The sequence below is a fragment of the Gopherus flavomarginatus genome, chromosome 1 (genome assembly GCF_025201925.1).
Source record: "Gopherus flavomarginatus isolate rGopFla2 chromosome 1, rGopFla2.mat.asm, whole genome shotgun sequence".
NCBI lineage: Eukaryota > Metazoa > Chordata > Testudines > Testudinidae > Gopherus > Gopherus flavomarginatus.
Genome location: NC_066617.1, coordinates 324,295,773 through 324,317,891, shown reverse-complemented (window position 1 = coordinate 324,317,891; position 22,119 = coordinate 324,295,773). Strand labels below are relative to the sequence as shown.

The window sequence follows — 22,119 nt, the reverse complement described above, 5'->3', positions numbered from 1 at the left end:
TGAAATACTTCATATAATTAATAAATAACTTTAGAGTTAAATCTGTAGTAACAGAGCCATATAATAAGGGAGAACTACATAGTCAACAGTAATAGAGGATGAGAGGAACTGAGATAATAGGCAAGGGAGGAAAAGTTGTTTTGAGAAGAGAGTTTAAAAGATATAGAGTGACTGAGATGTGCTAACACAGGAAGGCCGTCCTAGATAACAGGAGCTTCAGAAGGTCACTCCAGCCAGGTCACTCAGCATCCCCCACTTCCGGAATATAGTCCTTCACAGTCTCTGTCACTCCCACAGTGACCCCAACAGTCTTCCAGTTCACTGCCCTGCCAGTATCACTTCCCCAGTGGCAGATAGGGGAACCCAGGCCAGCTCTCTAGTCTGGATTCCAGCCCAGGGACTCTACCACATGCAGATAAATCCTGTTCAGTCTCCAGCCTTGCTTCTTACTCCCTCGTCTGCTTCTCACTCCTGCATTCTCCCCTGTCTGGGGTTTCTGGCCTCTCTACTCCCTACTGTGTGGGCTACTTGTCTCTCTAGTCCCCTGTCACACCTCTCTTCTCCTAGAGAGTGACTGCAGATTGTCTCCCTGCAGCCCCTTTCTGCTATCAGCTCCCTGGATTTATAGAAGTCCCACCTGTTCCCACACAGGTGAGCTTCCCCTAATTATGGCTTTCCTCTCAGCCTTCAGCCTAATGGGTTAATTAGCTCCTGTGGCCTCCATTAACCCCTTCAGGATTAGTGTGGGGCAGACACCCCCTCACAGGTATTCTATAGAAGTGATATAAAACACTGCATTCTAAATTAGCGTTACTGCAGTGAGGATGTGAGGCCTTGTCTACACTGCCAGGGTAAGTCAGCCTAAGTTAGCGTTACTCCAGCTATCTGAGTAACTTAGCTGCAGTCGACATAGCCTAGGTTGACTCAATGCATCAATGGGAGATGCTCCCTCATCAACATACCTTACTCTTTTCGTTCCGGTGGAGTACTGGAGTCGACCAGAGAGTGCTCTGTGGTTGTCAACCCCCGCTACATACATTGCAGCAGCATCGATACCCAGTAAGTGTAAACATGGCCTTCATGTGGAATGATACGGTATTATTTCCAAAGGGTGGGTGAAGCTTTATTGCAGCGTGGAGCCACTAACACAGAACTTGCAAGACCTGAATTATAATTAGTTTCTCCAAACATTGTGCTGCTGCCTCATATTCAGGACACACTGTTTACTTAATCATTATATTTTCTTGAAATTTTTGTACAATTAAGTCTGAGATTTACAATACGTCTTAAAATATTTATGCTATGTCCTTTTCTGATGTTAAAGGGTTATTATTTGCTTCAGAGACATATTAAGTAAGCAAACATTGGTGGTTCAAACTTTTATTAGAATATTATTGCATACAGTTCTGAGACAGTGGATCTTTCCTCCTCTAGTTTATGGTTGGAAAGCAAACAGATTCTGTTAGTGTTTACATTTTTATTTTTTGAAAAGCATAGATTTTGTAATAATCATTTTTGATTAGCTGTAGAGGCAAAGGCCAGTGGTAGAGGTATAAGTACACACTGTTGCATTGAGGTAAGGTTAACTTGCTCAAAAAGCAATTGATTGTCAGCTGCAAAACAAGGATTTGTTCTCGTGCTGTGGTGCAAGCAAGCCAGTCAGTGAGATAGATGGTTTAAGAGCAATTTGATGATAGGGAGCATTTGAACTAAGACAGATTGCTAAGTGCTTTAGGCAACTAATATTGTCCAAGATGTCAAGCTATTGAACTGTTAGTCTGGTTCATCTTATAGTGGGTTATTAGATCCTTCAATTAAAAAAAAATACTTCTGCTTTTTGGAATTGATTACTGTTGAGTATTCTGTCTGAAGGAAATTACCACCCAAAGTGAAATTCAACACATGACCTCTTGGTTTAAATAGGTTTTCCAACTACAGGATCAGAGTTTCCCTCAAAACCCTAAAGGGTATTGTCCTCAGCTTTCTTTCATTTTGGCTCCCACACGCTCCCAATTTTGAAATCCTCTAACATAAAAACATAAGAACGGCCATTCTGGGTCAGACCAAAGGTCCATTCTAGCCCAGTATCCTGTCTTCCAATAGTGGCCAATTGCCAGGTGCCCCAGAGGGAATGAACAGAACAGGTAATCATCAAGTGATCCATTCTGTGTTGCTCATTCCCATCTTTATCATTTAATCCAACTATTATTGTGCTGGTTAGTATCTATTTGTATAAAAACAGTGCTGAGATACCATAACTAAGATTAGGGACCCATTGTTCTAGGCACTCTACATATATGTAGTTAGAAACAGTCTCTGGTCCTAAGAACTTAGGCCAAGATTTTTAAGGGTATTTGGGTGCCCTCACAGTCTAAATAGTTAAGACAGACAATTGATGGGAGAAAGGGATTGTCATTAGTATTATCATTACTATTAATTATGACCACTTTACAGATGAGGAAATGAGGCACAGAGTGATGAAGTGACTTGCCCACGGACACTCTGAGATCTGTGGCAGAGCTGGGATTTGAATATCAAAATTCTGTACATTTTTTTCATTTCTAAATTTCCCCACATAGTAAGATCATTTGTTGGATTGTTCCTAGCTCTTCACTAGAATCTTGAGGAAACCCTTTATATTTTGAAAAAAAATTAAATACTTGGTTTGGAATGTCTGCTGCCTCCCTTTTCAGTGTGCCTCAACTGACAATACACGTGTTACCCAAATATGAGATGCAGTTGAGTGGGGAAAGGCTGAGCCCTTGCACAAATGAATGGGGTTAGTACTGTGATTTTTGGCACCCTTTTCTTCCAGCTACTGTTTGTATTATCACTAAGAGGCATAATGAACACATCTGGTACAAATGCCAATAAGCTGCCACAAAACTCTTAATAAAGGTTATTGTGCCACCAGTATACTTGGAAAGGTCACTTTATAGATTGAAGTAGCCGCTGCCTAATGGGAAATATTGAGCATTGTACTGGGCAAAGCAGTGACTAAACACTCAGTAGAAACAACTTGTTCATTTCTCTCCTTTCTAGGCAGTCAGGGGATACTTTGTTGACTCTTTAGAAAGCCTCGTTTCCAGGTAGCAATTAGACCATATCAGCATAATTAATTATCAAATCAGTCGACAAATTATACGAAATAATATTCTCCCCAAAATAGCATTCATAAATGAAAATCCTTTTCACTTAGATAACTCCTTCCATCCTAGCATCTCAAAGTGTTTTAGAAACATTAATGAATTATGTCTCACATGCATTATGTCTATTTTATTAACAAACTGTCACACAGACAGGTTAAGCAGCTTGCACAAAGTTATACAGAAATTCTTTTCTGAAGTGTGTGATAATACCTAGATCTCCTGATCATGGAAAAGAGGGACATACTTGGTTTTGGGAGAGTGGGAGAAGAAGGCTGCTGACAAATGATTCAGGCACAGAGACATGGACTGTTCACCAGGAGAACTTAAAATTCAATGCACAGTTGCAGGGATCACATATTTTTCAGCCTGTCCTGTAGTTTTTCCACAGACTTAGGTGGGAAAATCCTATACTACAATACAGAAGCTTCTGCCTCCATGCCTTGTGGGGTCTTTTATCTGCACTTCTGTTCAGCACATTCACATTTTATACAGTGCTGGTTATGTTTCGGCTGCTGCATAAATAACAATAGTAATAGATACTTGCAGTGCTGTTGTAGCCACATTGGTCTCAGGATGAGATGGGTGAGGTACTGTTTTTATTGGACCAACTGCTGTTGGTGGAAGGTACAAGCTTTTAAGTTACACAGAGCTCTTTCTCAGGTCTGGAGAAGGAAGCAGAGGCTCTGAACTAAATACAAGTTGGGACAGATTGTTAAGCAGAAGGGGTAACACATGTTGGAAGTGGACACTTGAAATGAAGTGGGCAATTGGGGGTTAGATTATTATGCATAAAGGATTTGAAGTAATAGATACATTTTATATATTCCATAAGGAAACAGAAGTTAGACATGTACTTAAATGATATGAGATTTTAAATGATTTATTATTATTTATTTATTTTTTAAGTTAAACCTAGATTCTCACTCCTGTACTTGACATTTTTCTGCTGTAATTTCTTACTGGATGCAAAGTTCTCTAGGCAATTATTTTTGACCATGATAATTAAAAAAAGAAAAGAAAAAGGTTTTACACATAACACTCAATCTCTCTGCAGAAATACAATATAAAATATAGTAATCAAATGTAAAAAAAATTAACATTTTAAAAATTCACCAAAACACTCTATTCTCATAAGCAAAAAAGTGAGTCCATTTATTAACTAATGTGCCAGTGAATTTCATTCAGAGTGACTCCACTAACTAAATCTAAAATGTTTTTCTGATTCCCACTTTTTTCCCATAAACGTAGTCTTCAAATAGCCTATCGTGTCTCTTTGTCTGTCTGGGAGCGCTCTCTGGGATAGTATCTGAGTGTCCCACAATCTTAAATGCATTTTGTCTGAGACAAGGGAAACAGTATCATCTCTGTTTTACAGATATGGAACTGAAGCACAGATATATGAAGTGATTTACCTAAGATCATAGAGGGAGTCTGTAAAAGAGCCAGTAATTTAACCCAGGTCCGTTGGGTCCCAACTCCAGTGCATTAAACACAAACCATTTTATCTCTCTGATAAGATTACACATTTGTAATAGAGGCCCATAGTGTTTGCAAAGCCCACAAGAAAAATTCAGAACTTACAAAAAAAACAAAACACCAAGGAGTTTGGTGGCACCGAAAGAATTCCAGTATAACCTTATACGCTGGTCCAGTGAAAATTTTTCTTATCCATTCAAATCAATAATGTTGTCACTTCACTTTACTCACTCTTGCTTGTTTTTTCCTCTCCTGTAGACCTCATACCTGTGTTATTGGTCAGTAAATGGCCATTGAGTGCTGGGTCATAAAGTTATAGGAGAAAAAGTTCATTGTTCTTAAAAAGAAAAATGTATTTTTTCTGGAAAAATACCACATTTAAAAATCTCTTGTAAATTATGTAGTATAGCGTTCCTGTCCGTTCATTAGTTCAGTTTTGCGTGATCCTTGGGTTGTGGACCAGGCTGACGTTGTGTACAGAGTCGCCAAGCCATAGTGGGGTTTTTGTTTCACCTTCCCCACAACAGGTTCGTGGGGGTGAGCATGGAATGAGAGCTAGGCTATGATGTTGCAACTCATTATGTAAACATAGGGAAGATACCCAGTGCAGGTATTCCATAGGGAATGGATACAGTGATCAGATAAATGGTTGCGAAAAGGATTTAAAGTAGGTATCTGTTAAAGGAGCAGAAATGGGGCCTCCTATGACTGGCATGGCACGGAGCCAATCCGCCCCCAGCCCACCTTAACCCTAATTTGAGGGTGGGGGATGGTAAGGTCCCAGCAGCAGGTTGGCTGGGGACCAGGATGATCGAAACCCCCCAGGTAGATATTGAAATGGAGCTACTTGCACTGTACGTTTGTATCTGCCAGGTGCTCCCAGACAGTTGATAATAAAGTTTCAGTCTAAGTAAAACCACATCCAGTGTTTCCTGTCCTCCTTCCGGGAGGGAAACATTCCTTCCCAGCCCCTCCCTCAAGAAAACAGCTGCTAGTGCAGTGCCCACAGAAGAGCCTGAGCAAACCTGGTATTTTGCCACTTTCATGTGTGGGAGGGTGCATGCTGCTCTGCTTAGTCTGAGTGAAAGAGAGGCTTCTCTCACCTGGCTTACATCTGTATTATTTCTGCTCTCTTTTGGTCACCTGGTGGACGAGTCAGCGTTCCCACACTGACCTGCTCTGCATCTGCAGCAGCATCAGTGCCTCTGTTCTTAAAGAGGTTTACTCCTCCCCACAGCAGGCCAGACAATTGCGCTCCACTTAAGTTCCAGGGCAGTCATTTTTGTATTGCAAACTACTTTCCTTGGCAAAAAAGGTATCCTATAGTTAAAGACAGTACCTACAATACGTATAGGAGGAAACACTGGAATTCATTTCAGATCTCTTGTATAGTTGACTGTTGAGTAATTGAAGCACAATCTTATTCAATCATAATACATTTTAGTCATTTTTCTTTAAAAGAAAAAAATACTGAAAGGAGCTATTCCAATGTTAATAAATGTGCATGGATATGTCGTCTTTTGTGTGTGCATGAAGTAAACAGCTTTTCCTCGCTACAGTAGGTGGGAAGGGAGAAGCTATCTGGATAGAATGGTAATAGAAATGGAATAGTAGTGTTGCTAGAACATCTCAAAAGGTGTCTCTTAAATAATATATATTTTTTAATATTTAATTTTAGGAAAAGCCTCTGACCAAATCTCTGCAACGAGGAGAAGATACCCAGTTTGATCAAGTAAGTGATATCTAACTCAAGAACATTTCTTTCTTGTTGCTTTTGCTTACCATGACAAAATCTGGGCATTTGTAGGCTAGCCTAGTGTACAATGGTTTGCCAGGCAGGCAATTAAAGTCTCTCATTCTACTTGAGGCTGTAGAACTGAAAGTGCTCTGTCTAATCATCTGCCTTAGGAATTAGGAGCAATTTCCATTTCTTCCAAACTTAATATTATTTGTCACTACAAGTTTCTAATTTTTTTTCCGCACATTCAATATCTATGTATTATTTCCTGTGGATTTTTTCTGATGTGTTTCGTGAGACGAACATCATATCTTCTGGGAACATTCCAAACAGATGGACATCTGGTTCAATGTTAGAAATAAGATGAAAGAGTTATTTTGGGGCTGTAGCCCCAAATTCATATTTTATGCTGTTAGTAAATCAGAACACTTCTAAAAGATTTGGATTTCGGAATACTAGTCATTGCAGTCATTTTAATCAGTTTTTTTAATCAGTAGGGCTGTGATCATGCATAATTTATGTGCATGCTTAACTTTATGCATTGTGAGTGATCTCACAGACATTAAAGTTAAACATGTACGCGAGTCTTTTCAGGATTGGCCGGGGCCTATCATTGCAAAAATAAATACCCACTAGAGAAATGTTATTAGTAGGAAGGAAGATAATTAACAGAAATAAAATTATTTACTTCCTCTAATAGATTAACACAAAATAGATCATTTGAGGAAAAATAGGCCAAGTGGGGTGAATTGGTTAAAAAATAAATAATTTCATGTATTAGATTTCGCTTTTTTGTTGTGTACTGCTTAATAAGAAAATAAATTCTGCTGTCCTAAATAAATCATCATTGCTGAGGTAAAGATCAGAAAAAATATGTAGTAATAAAAGATCAAGTTTATGTATACGCAGGATACCAGAACCCACAAAATTAATTCTTAGGATACATTTAGTGAATCTCCTTTTAAATTGATCTGGTTAACTTAAAAGTAACTTATAAACAAACACATTTCTTTAATTATGTTACTGATTATACTTTGGATTATGCAAAATGAAAGAATTTAAAAAATGCAACTTGTCTATGTCTATGCTCTTTGTTATTTTTTATTTTCTCAGTTTGCAAAATGAAAATCAATTAATTCAATTTCATTTTTGTTTATAATCAGTTTCTCTGTAATGACTTTAGTGCAGCAGTGTTTGATTGTAAACATTGCAGAGATATATCTGTTTTTTTTAATGCAACTGTTTTGTGTTCGTTGTGGAGACAATTCTATAGGTCTTAAATGTTATTAAAGCATGATTTTCACAAAATTTTAATTATGGGCCTAATTTAAAAGCCTAAATCGCTTTCCTAACAAAATGAGGTAAAATTACTTAAAAGCCTATAGGTGCTTTTGAATCCCAATACCAATTTTTTTGGTTCTACATTCTCAATTTCCTATTTTTATGACTATTTTCTTTTTTGTAACCCTTGCTATGAGAGAAGAGACTCTCACAAACAGAAGAAAAAGTTATAAGTAATTAAATAATGAAGGCACCAATACATAAACTCTTAGGGCCAAATCCAGCAAAAACTTGAGCACATGCTTAACTTTAGGCACTCTGAATACTTCTATTGACTTCATTAGGTAGTGTCATCAGCAGGTTTCGCATGTGCCTAAGTATTATCTGCAGGCTTTAGGGTTAAGCAAATTGTGTTCCTTTATTAGGATAAATTAAAATTCTTATGCATCTCCTAGCTGTTGCTACAGTGACAGATAAAAGTTTGAACAGCACCTGTTAAGTCAAGGTTGATTAATGAGGACGTACGGTGCTTACTAGAGTAAACCAGCCATGCATTTCCAAGTTGTAACAGGTGTTGAATCTGAAACTGGTGAAGGGGGGAGAAAGATAAAGACATAAACAAGCTTTGAAATACATAGCAGCTGTATACAATTCTAACTACATATCTGTCCCTATATATATTATAGACAGAGCTGGTAGCAAAGTCTGTAGTTAAGCATGCTTGACACTTCCTGTTACAAGACCCTGTTTTCAGTTGCTTAAAAAACTTTGAAAACCTTAGAACTGTCCAGGCTGAAATTTTCCAGGCCAGCTGTCTGCCTCAGGCAGAATTGTTTGGGAAAGTTTCAGCCAAAATGGTATAGCCATTTCTAAGAATGAGATTAGGGAGAAACACATTGTTTTGCCCATGTTAAAACATTCTTAAAACTCTTTTGCATAGAAATACTAGTGTCTCTGTGCTTTGGACTCTGGCTTAGTCTCAGGTATCTCTCTCTTACCACCTTCATGAAAATCTGCCCAATTTTGGCCAAAGTCTAAAAGTCTTTAAGTATGTCTACATTGCCGTCAGAGGTGTGACTGCAGCATGATTAGACATACCCCAAGATGGCTTTTATCTAGCCAATTCAAATAAGAATAGCAGTAAAATTAGAGCAGCATGGGCTGCCACTTGAGTATGTACTTCTATGTCTACACTGCAAGTAAGCAACTGTGGCTGGCCATGTCAGCTGACTTGGGTTCATGGGGCTATAAAACTGCAAACTGTCCCTCCCCTGCAGCCACAGCTGATTGGTCCCTCCTTTGCAGCTGCTGGATCCTGCCCTCCCAGGTCCTGGCTCCCAGCCCTGGGGAGGGGGAAAGTCACGCAGGGAGGTGCTGGCAGATGGGCTGGTGATGCATCCTGGACCTGCACTTGCTGCCCTGCCACCTTGACAGGGAGTGACATTGCCTCCACCTTGAGTGTAAGGCTGCAGGTACCCCCTCCAGTACTCCCCAGGTAACCCTCTAAGTACACACACCCCCCTCCAGCACCCCAACTATTGTCTCCCAGTTCCCCCATTCCCCTCCAGCAGTGTCCTCTTTTGGGGAACCCGAGATATGATAACCCTAATATGTCAGAGGAATCGCTGTGCAGATCTAAAAAGCAGAAACCTGTTTCTTTTATGTTTTACACTTGTAATAAATGTAAGTGAAGGAAACCATCAAAATAGAAAATAGAAACTAATATAAATAAGAGGCTAAACAATATGCTAATTAGACTCAACAGCTGTCCATTGTTTATGACAACTTTGAGGTGGTGGATAATGTGGTGATAATCACCAGCAAAATTAGTATTCCCATTCCACAGTATGTCTGCAAGAGATAGTACATGAGTAATCACATCAGTATTATGATTGCATTCATCTTCCTGAACAGCTGCGTTACCAGAATTGACCCTCTTTGTTTTCATTTTTTCCCTTTTGCTTCTTCAGTCTTGCACAGCAGTCCTGTTCACTACTGGAAGGGTGCACAGTAGAGAAAGGATGAGGAGATTATGTTTATAGGACCTCAGGAGCTGGTGTGGGCCCTTAATCACAGATTTGGGTATAAAACAATGTGGAAAGAACCACTTCAGGAGACAAATTCAAGGGTCATAGGTTCAAAAATTAATTTACAGTACACTAAAAATAAATGTTATTTTGTTTAAAATTTATCTTGGTGCCAAAGTAGCTATCAGCTCTCCAGAATGAAGGTAAAGTAGGTAAAATCACCCATCAATAAACTCACGGATGCTGAGCTGGTTTTTGAACTGAGACCACAAACCATAACTAACAGGTCTAATTTTATCCTTACCAGCTTTAAGAATTTCCCTTTATGTACATATTTCCGGAGACTTTTAAGTGCACATGAGAGAATACTGCTTAGAACTAAGATGCTAATAAAAGAAATCTACACTATCAGAAAGCCACTGTTTGCTCTTCATATTGAATCTTGGTCCTTTTTTCATGAGGGAATTAGCTTTTTTTGAAAGTGTGGCCTTTGCAGAAAGAAGGTGATTTATGTGTCTTAAAGGCACTTACAGCCAGGGCCACCCAGAGGATTCAGGGGGCCTGGGGTCCTCGGCGGCAGGGGGTCCCCGCTTCAGCAGTAATTCGGCGGCAGGGGGTTCTTCCGTTCCGGGACCGCTGCTGAAGTGCCCTGAAGACCCGCGGCGGGGGGCTCCCGCCGCCGAATTACCGCCAAGGGCCAGCTCTTCGGCAGCGGGTCCTGGGGCGGAAGGACCCCCCACCGTGCGTCTTTGGGGCACTTCGGCGGCGGGTCCCAGCAGAAGGACTCCCTGCTGCTGAATTACCACCAAAAACCTGGAGCGGAAGCAGCTCCGGGGGCCTGGGCCCCGTGAGAATTTTCCAGGGCCCCCGGAGCGAATGAAAAACTCTCGTTGGGGCCCCTGCGGGGCCCAGGGCCTGGGGCAAATTGCCCCTCTTGCTCCCCCTCCCCCTTCTGGGCGGCCCTGCTTATAGCATGTAACTTCCTCGGATAAGAGCACAATGCAGCGCATCATCTTCTACTACAGTCTATAGAATTTGAAGAAGGAATATTTTTTTAGTTTCTCTTCTAGTTTTTAAATATTACGGTTGAAATCATGGTTCCACTGAAGTCAATGGGGGTTTTGCCATTGACTCCAATGAATCAGGGTTTCATCCTAGATCTTACTTTACTAAGACCTGTTTTGCTTATAGTTACGTTTCCATTATAGACCTTTATTTTGGCCTATTTTCCCTACTCTAATATGAGTGAAGTGCAAGAAACCTTTAACAAAGGAAAAGCATTCTTATATAACTATGCGTATCTGAAATGTATCTAAGAAGATAACTTATGACTAAATTCTGCTCTCAGTCATACTGGTGTCAATGCAAAATGACTCCACTGGCTTTTGAGTTATTTTGCATTTATACCAGTATGATTGAGAGCAGAATTTGTCCTACAGTATGCAAGACAAAACAATAGTTCCAACTCTGTATTATTAAAATGACAGTAAAATTCATATGTATGAAAACATGTTATAAGCAAAATGAAAAAAATAGAAGCTAAGTTCCAAAATATTAATGATATAATTGGAAATTGAGCTAGTAGTGAATATAACTGCTGTTAAATTTATCACTTTTATGGTAAAATAATATTTGAAATATAAAAATGCAGATTAATTCAGTCATTAATATACTATCAATACATTTTCTTTCATTTTCAGTTGGTTAGTATAATAAGACTTTTATGAAAAACTGTGTAAGTTGTAGCGAACTGTCTAGAGCAAAGTTTCATTAAATTTATTTTTTCAAATTATGCCAAAATAAATATTAAGGAAGCATTTACATAAAGAACATTTAATGCTCTATGAACACAAGGTTTAAACAGCTCTGTGCCTGTGTAGCCCTTAGATCCTTAAACTGTACAGTATGTCGTTCATTTATGATGGAATAACACGATCATGCAACAAGGACATATTTGTACATCTGTACACTCCCTTTCAGCAACAGCACAGACCTAGAATTCATCTCACCTCTGGATTTGCTTCCCATAAATGAAGGAGTTGAGTAAGCAACATGCTGGCTAGACTTTCCTCCCTTCCTGTTCTCTGAGAACCAGGACTTTGCAAATTCCACCCTTCCTTCCTGCCTTAAAAGAGCAGTGACAGAAAGATTAAAAAAGCTATATTGACCTTTTATCCATACTAAAGACACTCACTCTAAATTTACCAGTGAAAGTATGGCATGTGGGTATTTACAAAGAATTACTTTGACTTTTTATGGTGAGTAAAACCATTATAGTTGAGATTTGAAGAATAGCACTGACGCACACTATGGGGAATGTGCAGTTACACCTAATTCAGCTACATAAAGCTGAATTTTATGATCTTGAGATATTTCAGTGTCAATTATGTATTTTTCCTTATGGGCACGACAGTTAGCGTGAAACGCACAATTTTCTAAAAAGTGTATTATCCTTTCAGAATGAAATATCCACACATTGGTGTTAGCTTTCATAATTAACTATTAATAAATAACCTTTGAGTAGTGTCCCTATGGGTGCTCCACTTCAAGTGTGCATGCTCCCCACATGCTTTTAATCAGAGATTTTCATTAGCAGTGTCCATTCCCTTCACATCTTTGTACCCTGCACTGAGGCTATCTAGCGCTGCCTGGGTGAACTACCCTCAGTTACTTCTCAACTGTCTCAGTCTGAGACTAAGCTTTAGCATGACTACCTTGTGCATACTTTGGCTAAAAGGTTTTTCCTAGTTGGCCAAAGCAATGAAGTTGTGGAACTAGTGCAGTGGTCCCCAACCTTTTCTGGGTGTCGAGCACCAGACGACGAGCCACCAAGGACCATGGCCAGCGGACAAGCATCCGCCGAAATGCCTCCAAGAAGTGGCAACGTCAAGAGCATCGCCGCCAAAATGCCGCTGAAGTTGCGTCATCAAGAGGCTTTGCTGCCGAAATGCCGCCGAAAATCAGCGTTTCAGTAGCGGTGCCTCTTGGTGAGCATTTCGGCGGCGATGCCTCTTGGTGACACTGCTTTTCGGTGGATGCTTGTCCGCCAGCCAGTATGCAGGCGCACATAGATGCCCTGGTGGGTGCTATAGCACTCACAACCACCGCATTGGGGACCACTGAACTAGTGCATAAACCATTGCATAAACATTTCAGCAATGTACCTCCCTGGCATTCAAAACATCATGGTTGATGCTTTCACCAGACACTTCTTCCGGGACTACAAATGGGAGGTGGACTCTAGGATATTCAACAGCATGTTTCAAACTTGCGGATTTCAAGAAGTGGAACTCTTTGCCACCTCCATGAACAGAAAGTGTTGTCTGTTCGTTGAAAAGGGGATCTAGACTGCCATTCTCTGGGGGATGCCTTCCTTCTATCTGGAATGAAAGGACTGTTCTATGCATTTCCCCCAGTGCCTCTGATATTGAGAGTAATGGACAAAATCAGATGGGACAAAGCCAGGGTTATTCTAATCATCCCAACGAGGCCAAGACTGGCTGGTGTCCTTACCTGTTTCACCTGTCCCTCTGTCCAGCAATCAAGTTTCCAGTCATCCCTCATCTCTTCTTCCAGGATGCCAGTTGATGCTTCATCCCAACCTAGGCATTCTCCATTTTCAGGCATAGCTCCTCAATGGTTCTGTAACCGGGCGGCCTCACCCCTGCGGCGCCTCCTGCTGGTCACTTCGGGAATTAGCTCAAATTCCAGCTCAGAGTGCCCTCTGCAGGCCAGTAATCCACCTGTCCTGGCTGGCCCCCGTGTCACTCCCTGGACCCGGTGCCCTTTTACATGGCTTTCTGCCCCCTGGCAGCAACCCTTTTTCCTTAGGGTTTCCCCTCCCTGGGAACCCCCCATCTTCTATCCCCACTTTGCTTCAGTATTGGCTACTGCCAGTCATTGTCTAGCCCCACACCATGGGGCAGGCTGCAGTATCAGCCACTCATCATCAGTAAAGGGGTTTGGACCTGCTGCCTTGGCCTACCCCTGGGTTGCACCCTGCAACCCCAGTACCTCTTGGCCTAATACTAGGCCGCAGCCTAGGGCTTTCCAGGCAGGAGCTCCCCAGCTCCGCTGCCTTTCCCCAGCCCTGCTCCACGCTAGGTACCTTGTCTAGTTCCCAGCAGCCAGGCCCTTCTCCCTCTACAGCCAGAGGAAGACTCTTTTTGCTTCTGGCTCCCCTGGTCTTCGTATACAGCCTTATTGCTATAACACTGGGTAATATTAAACATACATATGTAATGGGAGAGAGCTCTCAATCACTTTTAAAAACGAAACATAAATTCCTCAAGAAATTTGCTGAAGTCTAGACTAGAGCAGAGTTGAGCCAACTGCTTCAAATAAGCTCAGCCCTGCTCCTGAACCTTCACCAAAACTTGAAATAAAATTGACTCAACCGTTTTAGGAGTTTTTTGTTAATGTAGTTGACTTTTTTCATGTTTGCATTCCTCTGGGCTTCCATATTTTGGCTGGGACCAGGAGCGGAAGTGCTTCACCCCCTTCACATAACACAAGAACTTGGGATCATCCTGTGAAATGAATAAGCAGCAAGCATAAACAAAAAGAAGTACTTCTTTACACAATGCATAGTCAATATGTGGAACCCATGGGATGTTGTGAAGGCCAAAAGTAAACTGGGTTAAAAAAAGTAAATAAGTTCACAGAAGATAGGTCCATCAATAGCTACTAGCCAAGATGGCCAGGGATGCAACTTCATGCTCTGGGTGTTCCTAAACTTCCAACTGCCAGAAGCTGGGACTGGATGACAGGGGTATGGATCATTCAAAACTACCCTGTTCTGTTCATTCCCTCTGAAGCATCTGGCATTAGCCACTTCAGAAGACAAGATACTGGATGAGTTGGACCATTGGTTTGACCCAGTATGGTCGTTCTTATGCTGAAATCTGTGAGAGTTCTCATGAGATTTCCAGCCCGATGCTGCAGAACCAATAGGTCTAGATAACTCCGTTAAGCTTTGGACAGATACCAAAATTTTTTAATTTGTTTGGAATGGAACTTTTTGCGGCTTTCCCATTGCTTGTCATGAACTTTAAGTAACTCCCAGTGGCGAACCTTTTGTGCAAACTTGAAGTAAATAATATAAATCTGTTGAATCAGAGTTAGTAGTAAATAGGAGAAAGAAATTTCATTTGGAAAAGTATTTTGCCTTTTAGGGTTTAGTTTGGTTCTGCAGGAAATCATAAATAAAGAGCTCTGCAACTGATACTTTTTGATTCAGTTGGCAGAGTGGCTTTGGGTGCTCATTTATGTGGCATTATGACCTGATGCCAACCTAAACAGTGCAGAAGTTTATGTAAAAGTATATAGTGCAAATATGAACTTGTTTTTTAAACTAGCTTTTCACTAAAAATACAACAACAAAAAAAGAGAGAGAAAAAAGAAAAGCAAGACATCAGCAGTACCACTAATCTATCTCATGATCTTGTATTTGTAACTGTCTCACTTCCCATGCACCCAAAATTTCCTTATCTTCCAGATCCCTCATAAAAAGACACCTCTTCCACAAAGCTTTCTTATGGTGACATGCTCATTAATGGTGTGTCTGCCCTTTTTCATATTTGGCCTCTTTCTGTGTATTGTATTCAGATAGATGATGTGTAAACTCTTTGAGGAAGGGACCTTGTCTTTTTACAGGTCCTTTAAAGTGTCATGTACATGTATAATGCTATATTAATTAATAATAAACATTAATGGCAGCTATACTAGAAAAGGATGTGTTATAAACAACTGGGGTGAAAAACAGGTTTCTCTCTGGAATGCACAGAAAACAATTTAATTTTGCTTACTTCTTCTCTGCTATATACATTTCCCAATCTAGGTACTTTATTGTTATGAAGCGTCACATCTTGTTACAGTGTGTTTGATAATGACAATTGAAAACCACTGAAAGTGTCAGGGGTAGGGACTCACTGATTTTTTATTTAATTCAATGTAAAGTTGAATATGTTCATGCAAGTTCATATTTTTAAATTGAGAACAACGTTCCCATGTTCCTACACCTTCCCCTTTAAAAAATTGAATCAAAATGTATAATGGGTGCTCTGCAAATGGGATCTCTGCATGAGTTTTATACTCTGGCCCAACCTGTATTGTTTTAATTATTATTTATGACTAATAAAAATTGGTGTGACACGCTACAGAATTAACTTTTTCAAGCTTTAGAAAGTAAGATAAAATTGTCTAAGCTGTAATTTGATAGCATCCTGAATTGATAGTGATTAGCATTTTGAGTTGACAATATTATTTATATCTTTTACTTGCTCATCTGAATGCTTATGCTTCAGGGCTTTAGTATAATTTAATGCGAACTACTGTAATATTTTATCATTGAACGCTCCTGAGGCTACACCAAATTACAATGTCTTCATACCAACTTCCAGTTATTGGTTTCATGTATCAAATCATAAAATGTGTTGAAACTGCTGGACTGATATATGTATTCTTTTCTAGAAAAAATAATACATGTGTAGAAATGTACTATTTCTACACAGGAAATAGGTGTAATTTTTTTCTTTAACATGATTCAATTCTAGCCCATAAGTTCTAGTCCAGGTATCGGCAACCTTTGGCACATGGTTTGCCAGGGTAAGCACCCTGGTGGGCCGGGCCAATTTGTTTACCTGCCATGTCCGCAGGTTCGGCCGATTGCGGCTTCCACTGGCCCCGGTTCGCTGCTCCAGGCCAATGGGGGCTGCGGGAAGCAACGCAAGCCGAGGGATGTGCTGGCCGCCGGTTCCCACAGCCCCCATTGGCCTGAAGCGGCGAACTGCAGCCAGTGGGAGCCACGATCGGCCGAACGGCAGGTAAACAAACCGGCCAGGCCTGACAGGGTGTTTACCCTGGTGAGCCACGTGCCAAAGGTTGCCGATCCCTGTTCTAGTCCATGATATCTGAATACAATTGAAAATAGTAATAATACTTAGCATTTTTCATCCTGAAAACATTTCACAAACTTTAAGCCTCATAAGATGACTGTGAGATTAAGTAACCCTCTGTCTTATAATGAAATAAATCAAAATTTAGGTTAAATTGCATTTCTGAATGAGTTGTGTTGTTCCATAAAGGCTGCTATAAATAAATTTACTACAGTTTGGGAGCAATGTTGTTAGGTTGGGTGTTAGACTAGGGAATTTGACCTCCTTTGGTCTATTCCTGACTTAGTCACTGACACTCATTGGGCTTGATCTTGCAAGACTTTGAACTGTCAGGACTTGATCTAGCAAAGCACTTAACTAGACACTTAACTTAAGCATGTGGGTATCCTAATGTAGTTAATGACACTACTTACACATTTTAAGCTAAGCACATGCTTCATTTCTTCTTTGGTCCAGGGCCAGAGTGCTCATCACTTTGCAAGTCCTCTGACAAATCACGTCTAGGTTCAGCAATTCATGCATCTGAAAAATGGACATATTTCCTTACCTTGGAAGATGCTCAGACACCATGGCGGGGAGCATGGTATAAAAATGTAGGCCTAGTCTACACCACAAACTTAGAGCAACTCCAGACACCTTATATTGACCTAATAATGTATGCATCTGCACTACCAGGTCCCTTTTGCCAACCTAACTCACCTGTTACATCAACTTAATTACTTCACCTCCACAAGAGGCATATCACTTAATTCAATGTTGGTGGGTCGACAGACAGGCAGTGTAGACGCAGTGTTGTGTAAGTCAACTGAATTGGCCTCCATGAGGTGTCCCACAGTGGTCCACTGTGGTTTCCCTGGTGATCATTTTCAACTCCACTGCACGGCAGCCCGGTATACGGAAACAGCCTCTCCCCTCTTAAAAATTCTTTCCAAGTTGTTGCAAGATGTAATTAATGTTTTTAATGCACTTTAATATTAGATGAAAGGCACTTTAGAAGTGCAAACCATTTTACAGTTCTGTTTGTGTGTGTGTGGATAAAGAATATTAAGGTGCATTTCTGGTGGTAAAAATAAAAAATTCAAATGGAGATAAAAACAAGAGCAAGTTTAACCTTTAAGTATGAACTAACAGCACTCTTTGAAAGAGACGATAAAGCTTGAATACTGTCTGAATTATTATGTTTTCCCCCATAGGTAATAAGCTCAATGAGCTCCCTTTCAGAGTATTGCCTGCCCTCTATTCTGCGCACTCTTTTTGATTGGTATAAAAGGCAAAATGGCATAGAAGATGAATCTCATGAATACAGACCAAGAACAAGCACTAAATCCAAAAGGTACACTCTTGAATAAACATAATCTGGATTCAAAGATGTAATGTATTACATTTAAGTGTTCAGCTTCTGTTCTACTTTTTATTTATGGGGCTTTTCAGGCATTGAAATTTTGGAAAACAGGAATTTCAGGAAAATTCTGGTATTGGATGACATTTCTGAATTGCAGGCAATCAATTTTTTATATCAATTTAAATAATCACTTTTTAGCTGAATAAGCAAACAAATGTCTAAATATTTAAAGGGCACTCTCAAGATTCTTGGGCTCTAAATACTACCTACCTGTATTATAACATACTCTCATTTTATTCTTCACATCAAGTAGGAGTCCACCCCCAGACCACCTGAAGGAGTGCAATATTCTTACAATTAAAATTATGCTCCTGGGTGATCCCATATCAACCAGAGTATTGGTCCTCACCACCATTTTGAATTTTGTGAATGCCATTTAAATAGTGCTTTTCATCTATTGTGTCCGTCTGTTTTACTCTTGTGAGAAGGTACTGTACTGACAATAATCTCCAGGCACATCAGAGAACAGGATTGTTACAGATTTAGTAAGCGGCTTGTTCACAAGAATAGAACAGATGGTCAAGTAACAGTAAAAAACACAATAGGTTTCATACTTACTTTCTCATATGCATATATCTATATACCAAAACACTGCAGATAGCTCACTTGAAGAGCTCTAGCACAGCGGTCCTCAACTTTTCCAGACTACTGTACCCCTCTCAGGAGTCTGATTTGTCTTGAGTACCCCAAGTTTCACCTCACTTAAAAACTACTTGCTTACAAAATCAGATATAAAATTTCAGAAGTGTCACAGCACGCTATTACTGAAAAATTGCTTATAAAATATATCAGTTGGAATATAAAAATTGTACTTACATTTCAGTGTATAGTATATAGGGTGGAAAAGCAATTAATTGTATGAAATGTTAGTTTGTAATGACTTCACTGGTGCTTTTTATGTAGCCTGTTGTAAAACTAGGCAAATACCTAGATGAATTGATGTACTCCCTGGAAGACCTCTTTGTACCTCCAGGGGTATGCATAACCCTGTTTGAGAACCACTGCTCTAGCAAATATTAACCTGCTCCCAAATAAGTAATATATGATGTTGTATGTTAATATTCTATTGTAATTTTGCCTTAATGAAGTTTCAAAACAACACAATAATGCTGCCTAAACCTCATATGATGTAATTGATTCTTGTGTTTTAGGGAACTAGATAATTGCCTGTATCTGAGGTCTGCTCTTAGCAGAGAATTTTTTAGAGAGAGGTTTTAGTACAATTTTATTCTTTGAAAACTACAACTGCTTGAAAAGTGGCCAATAGTTATTGAAGTCAATTGGAGCTGTGGGTCCTACTAGAACTTCAGTTGTTCAATGAGGATATAAGATTTGCATTTCATTTCATAGATTGTTATGAAAAATACACTGGATTTTCTCAGATTATTGTAGACTAGCAGGTCAGATCGCATAGCCTTTACATTCATCCTGATCAATGAAAGCACTAAGCACATGGTTAATTTTAAGCACAGGTAGCCTATAGAAGTCAGTGGGAGTATTCATATACATGAGAACTGTGCTGACCTTTACTGTTGTCTCAGAAAAATATCCTACTTAAATCACTGTGAGTTTGGCTGAGAAAGGATACAGGACTGGACTTTTGGGGATTGATAGCCATACACTTAAAAAAGTTCAATTTTTCTCATGATAGCTTTTTAATATACTTTAAAACTGAGCAAATGATCAAAGTTCACACTTATTTAGATTGGAAGCTACTCAGAGCAGTACCATTTCTTGTACATGTTTTATATAACATCCAGCATGCAGTTAGCATTAATAAATAATGAAAGTAGAAAGCTAAGGAAGATATAGAAAGAGGATACTGGCTGCTTGTGGATTCTCAACCTGTTTAAGGCATAGAAAAGACAGATAATGTCTTGTTTATTATCCAATCAGATGTTGAAATAGTCAACCTTAAATAAGCGTGCTAACCTGGACTTTTTGCTCACTTCTTCGTTGTCCAAAAATTCAGTTTCATGTTATATTAAACCTACTTTTTACCCTATTGTGCTAACAATTAACTGCACATGGGTGAATGAACTGGTATATAGTAGCTGTCACATAAATGAAAGTTGAGAGAGACACCATTAATCTTTCCATATGTTCGAAATACCTCTTCACCCCACATCATACCACATCAAACCACTCAAAAACAAATGTGGTGTTTTTAATTATGTTTTAATTTTAATTATACTTTACAATATCCTTTAAATCCTTTTAATTGTCCTTTAAAAAGTGGAAGTAAAATTAAGAAAAATAGAAAGGAGCATAAACTCTGGCAAGTGAAGTGTAAAAATATAATTAGGAAGGCCAAAAAAGAATTTGAAGAACAGCTAGCCAAAGACTCAAAAAGTAACACCAATTTTTTTTTAAGTACATCAGAAGCAGGAGGCCTACTAAACAACTAGTGGATCCATTGGACAATCGAGATGCTAAAGGAGCACTCAAGGAAGATAATGCTGTTGTGCAGAAACTAAATGAATTCTTTGCATCAGTGTTCACAGCTGAGGATGTGAGGGAGATTCCCAAACCTGAGCCATGCTTTTTAGTTGACAAATTTGAGGAACTGTCCCAGATTGAGCTGTCATTAGAGGAGGTTTTGGAACAAATTGATAAATTAAACAGTAATAAATCACCAGGACCAGATGGTATTCACCCAAGAGTTCTGAAAGAACTCAAATGTGAAATTGCAGAACTACTAACTGTAGTATGTAACCTATCATTTAAATCAGCTTCTGTACCTGATGACTGGAGGATAGCTAATGTGATGTCAATTTTTAAAAAAGGCTCCAGAGATGATCCCGGCAATTACAGGCCAGTAAGCCTAACTTCAGTACCAGGCAAGTTGGTTGAAACTATAGTAAAGAACAGAATTATCAGACACATAGATGAACACGATTTTCTGGGGAAGAGTCAACGTGATTTTTGTAAAGTCATGCCTCACCAATCTACTAGAATTCTTTTGAGGGTGTCAACAAGCTTGGGGACAAGGGTGATCCAGTGGATATAATGTATTTAGATTTTCGGAAAGCCTTTGACAAACACTCTTAAGCAAAGTAAGCTGTCATGAGATAAGAGGGAAGGTCCTGTCATGGATCCATGGGTGGCAGGTGAACCACCGGCTGGGGAGGCTTGCCCCCAGATGGCCCCGCCCCTCACCTGAGGACTTGGCCCCTTTCTCCTGCTGGCCCCTCCCCACAGCCGCCAACCCTTCCCTCAACACAGCCCCAGGCAGGCAGCGCACAGCCCCAGCACCTGAGAACAGGGCGGGCGGCCCCCGAGCACAGAGCTGGTGGGCGGTGTGCAGCCCCCTGGCCCTGAGCAAAAGGCGGGCAGCCCCAGTGCCTCCAGCCCCTTCTCCCGTCCCCCTAGTGCTGGGCAGCGTGGTCCCAGTGCCTGGGGCCCCCTAGTGTCTTGGCCCCCCAACCCTAGCCTCAGCACACTGCTTCCCTGAAGAGGAGCAGGCAACAGCTTGCCTGGGCTGGGGCCAAACTGGGAACGGCAAGCAGGGCTTCGGGGAGGAGCACGGGCGGGGCCACGCCAGGTTGTTTGGGTAGGCATAGCCTCCCCCAACCTATGTGACACACTGCCCATGCATGAATCAGTAACTGGTTGAAAGATAGGAAACAAAGGGTAGGATTAAATGGTCAGTTTTCAGAATGGAGAGAGGATTACTTGTTCGGTTCATTCCCACTGAAGCAACTGGCATTGGCCATTGTCGGAAGACACGATACTGGGCTAGATAGACCATTGGTCTGACCCCATAGGGACATTCTTATGTTCTTATGTATTTATTTATGAAAAATCCTGCAAGGTCACCTCTGTAACTACAGGGCATTTAGATATTCATGTCTGGCTACTAGACCAGCATGGAGATTTTCTGTTCTTGGGACGTTGATTACAATTGAAGCAAAAATCAGTAGTGATTATAAAATATAATGTGTTGCTGTTGATACTACTAGGCTTTTTTCTTTTCTTGTTTTTTAAGTTATAATGCTATCTGACTGGAATATGAAAAAGATACTGAATTTCACCAGGCCAAACAAATCTTTTCTGAAAATAATCTTTAAACATTGCCTGAGGCTCTTGCGAGTCTCATTTTCTTGTTACTGACTAAAAATTATTCATCAACATTATGTATATATACTTT

The 22,119-nt window shown here is 40.2% G+C and overlaps 1 protein-coding gene across 6 annotated transcripts in view; it reads left to right on the top strand.

Moving 5' to 3' along the window:
• FRY (FRY microtubule binding protein) overlaps nucleotides 1-22,119 on the top strand; it is a 392,912-nt gene that overhangs the window by 161,555 nt on the left and 209,238 nt on the right. For all 6 annotated transcript variants that reach the window (XM_050937091.1, XM_050937094.1, XM_050937090.1 and 3 more), the window contains 2 exons: nucleotides 6,304-6,357; nucleotides 17,761-17,900. In XM_050937091.1, coding sequence (XP_050793048.1) covers nucleotides 6,304-6,357; nucleotides 17,761-17,900 — 194 coding nt within the window. The remainder of the gene's footprint in view (nucleotides 1-6,303; nucleotides 6,358-17,760; nucleotides 17,901-22,119) is intronic.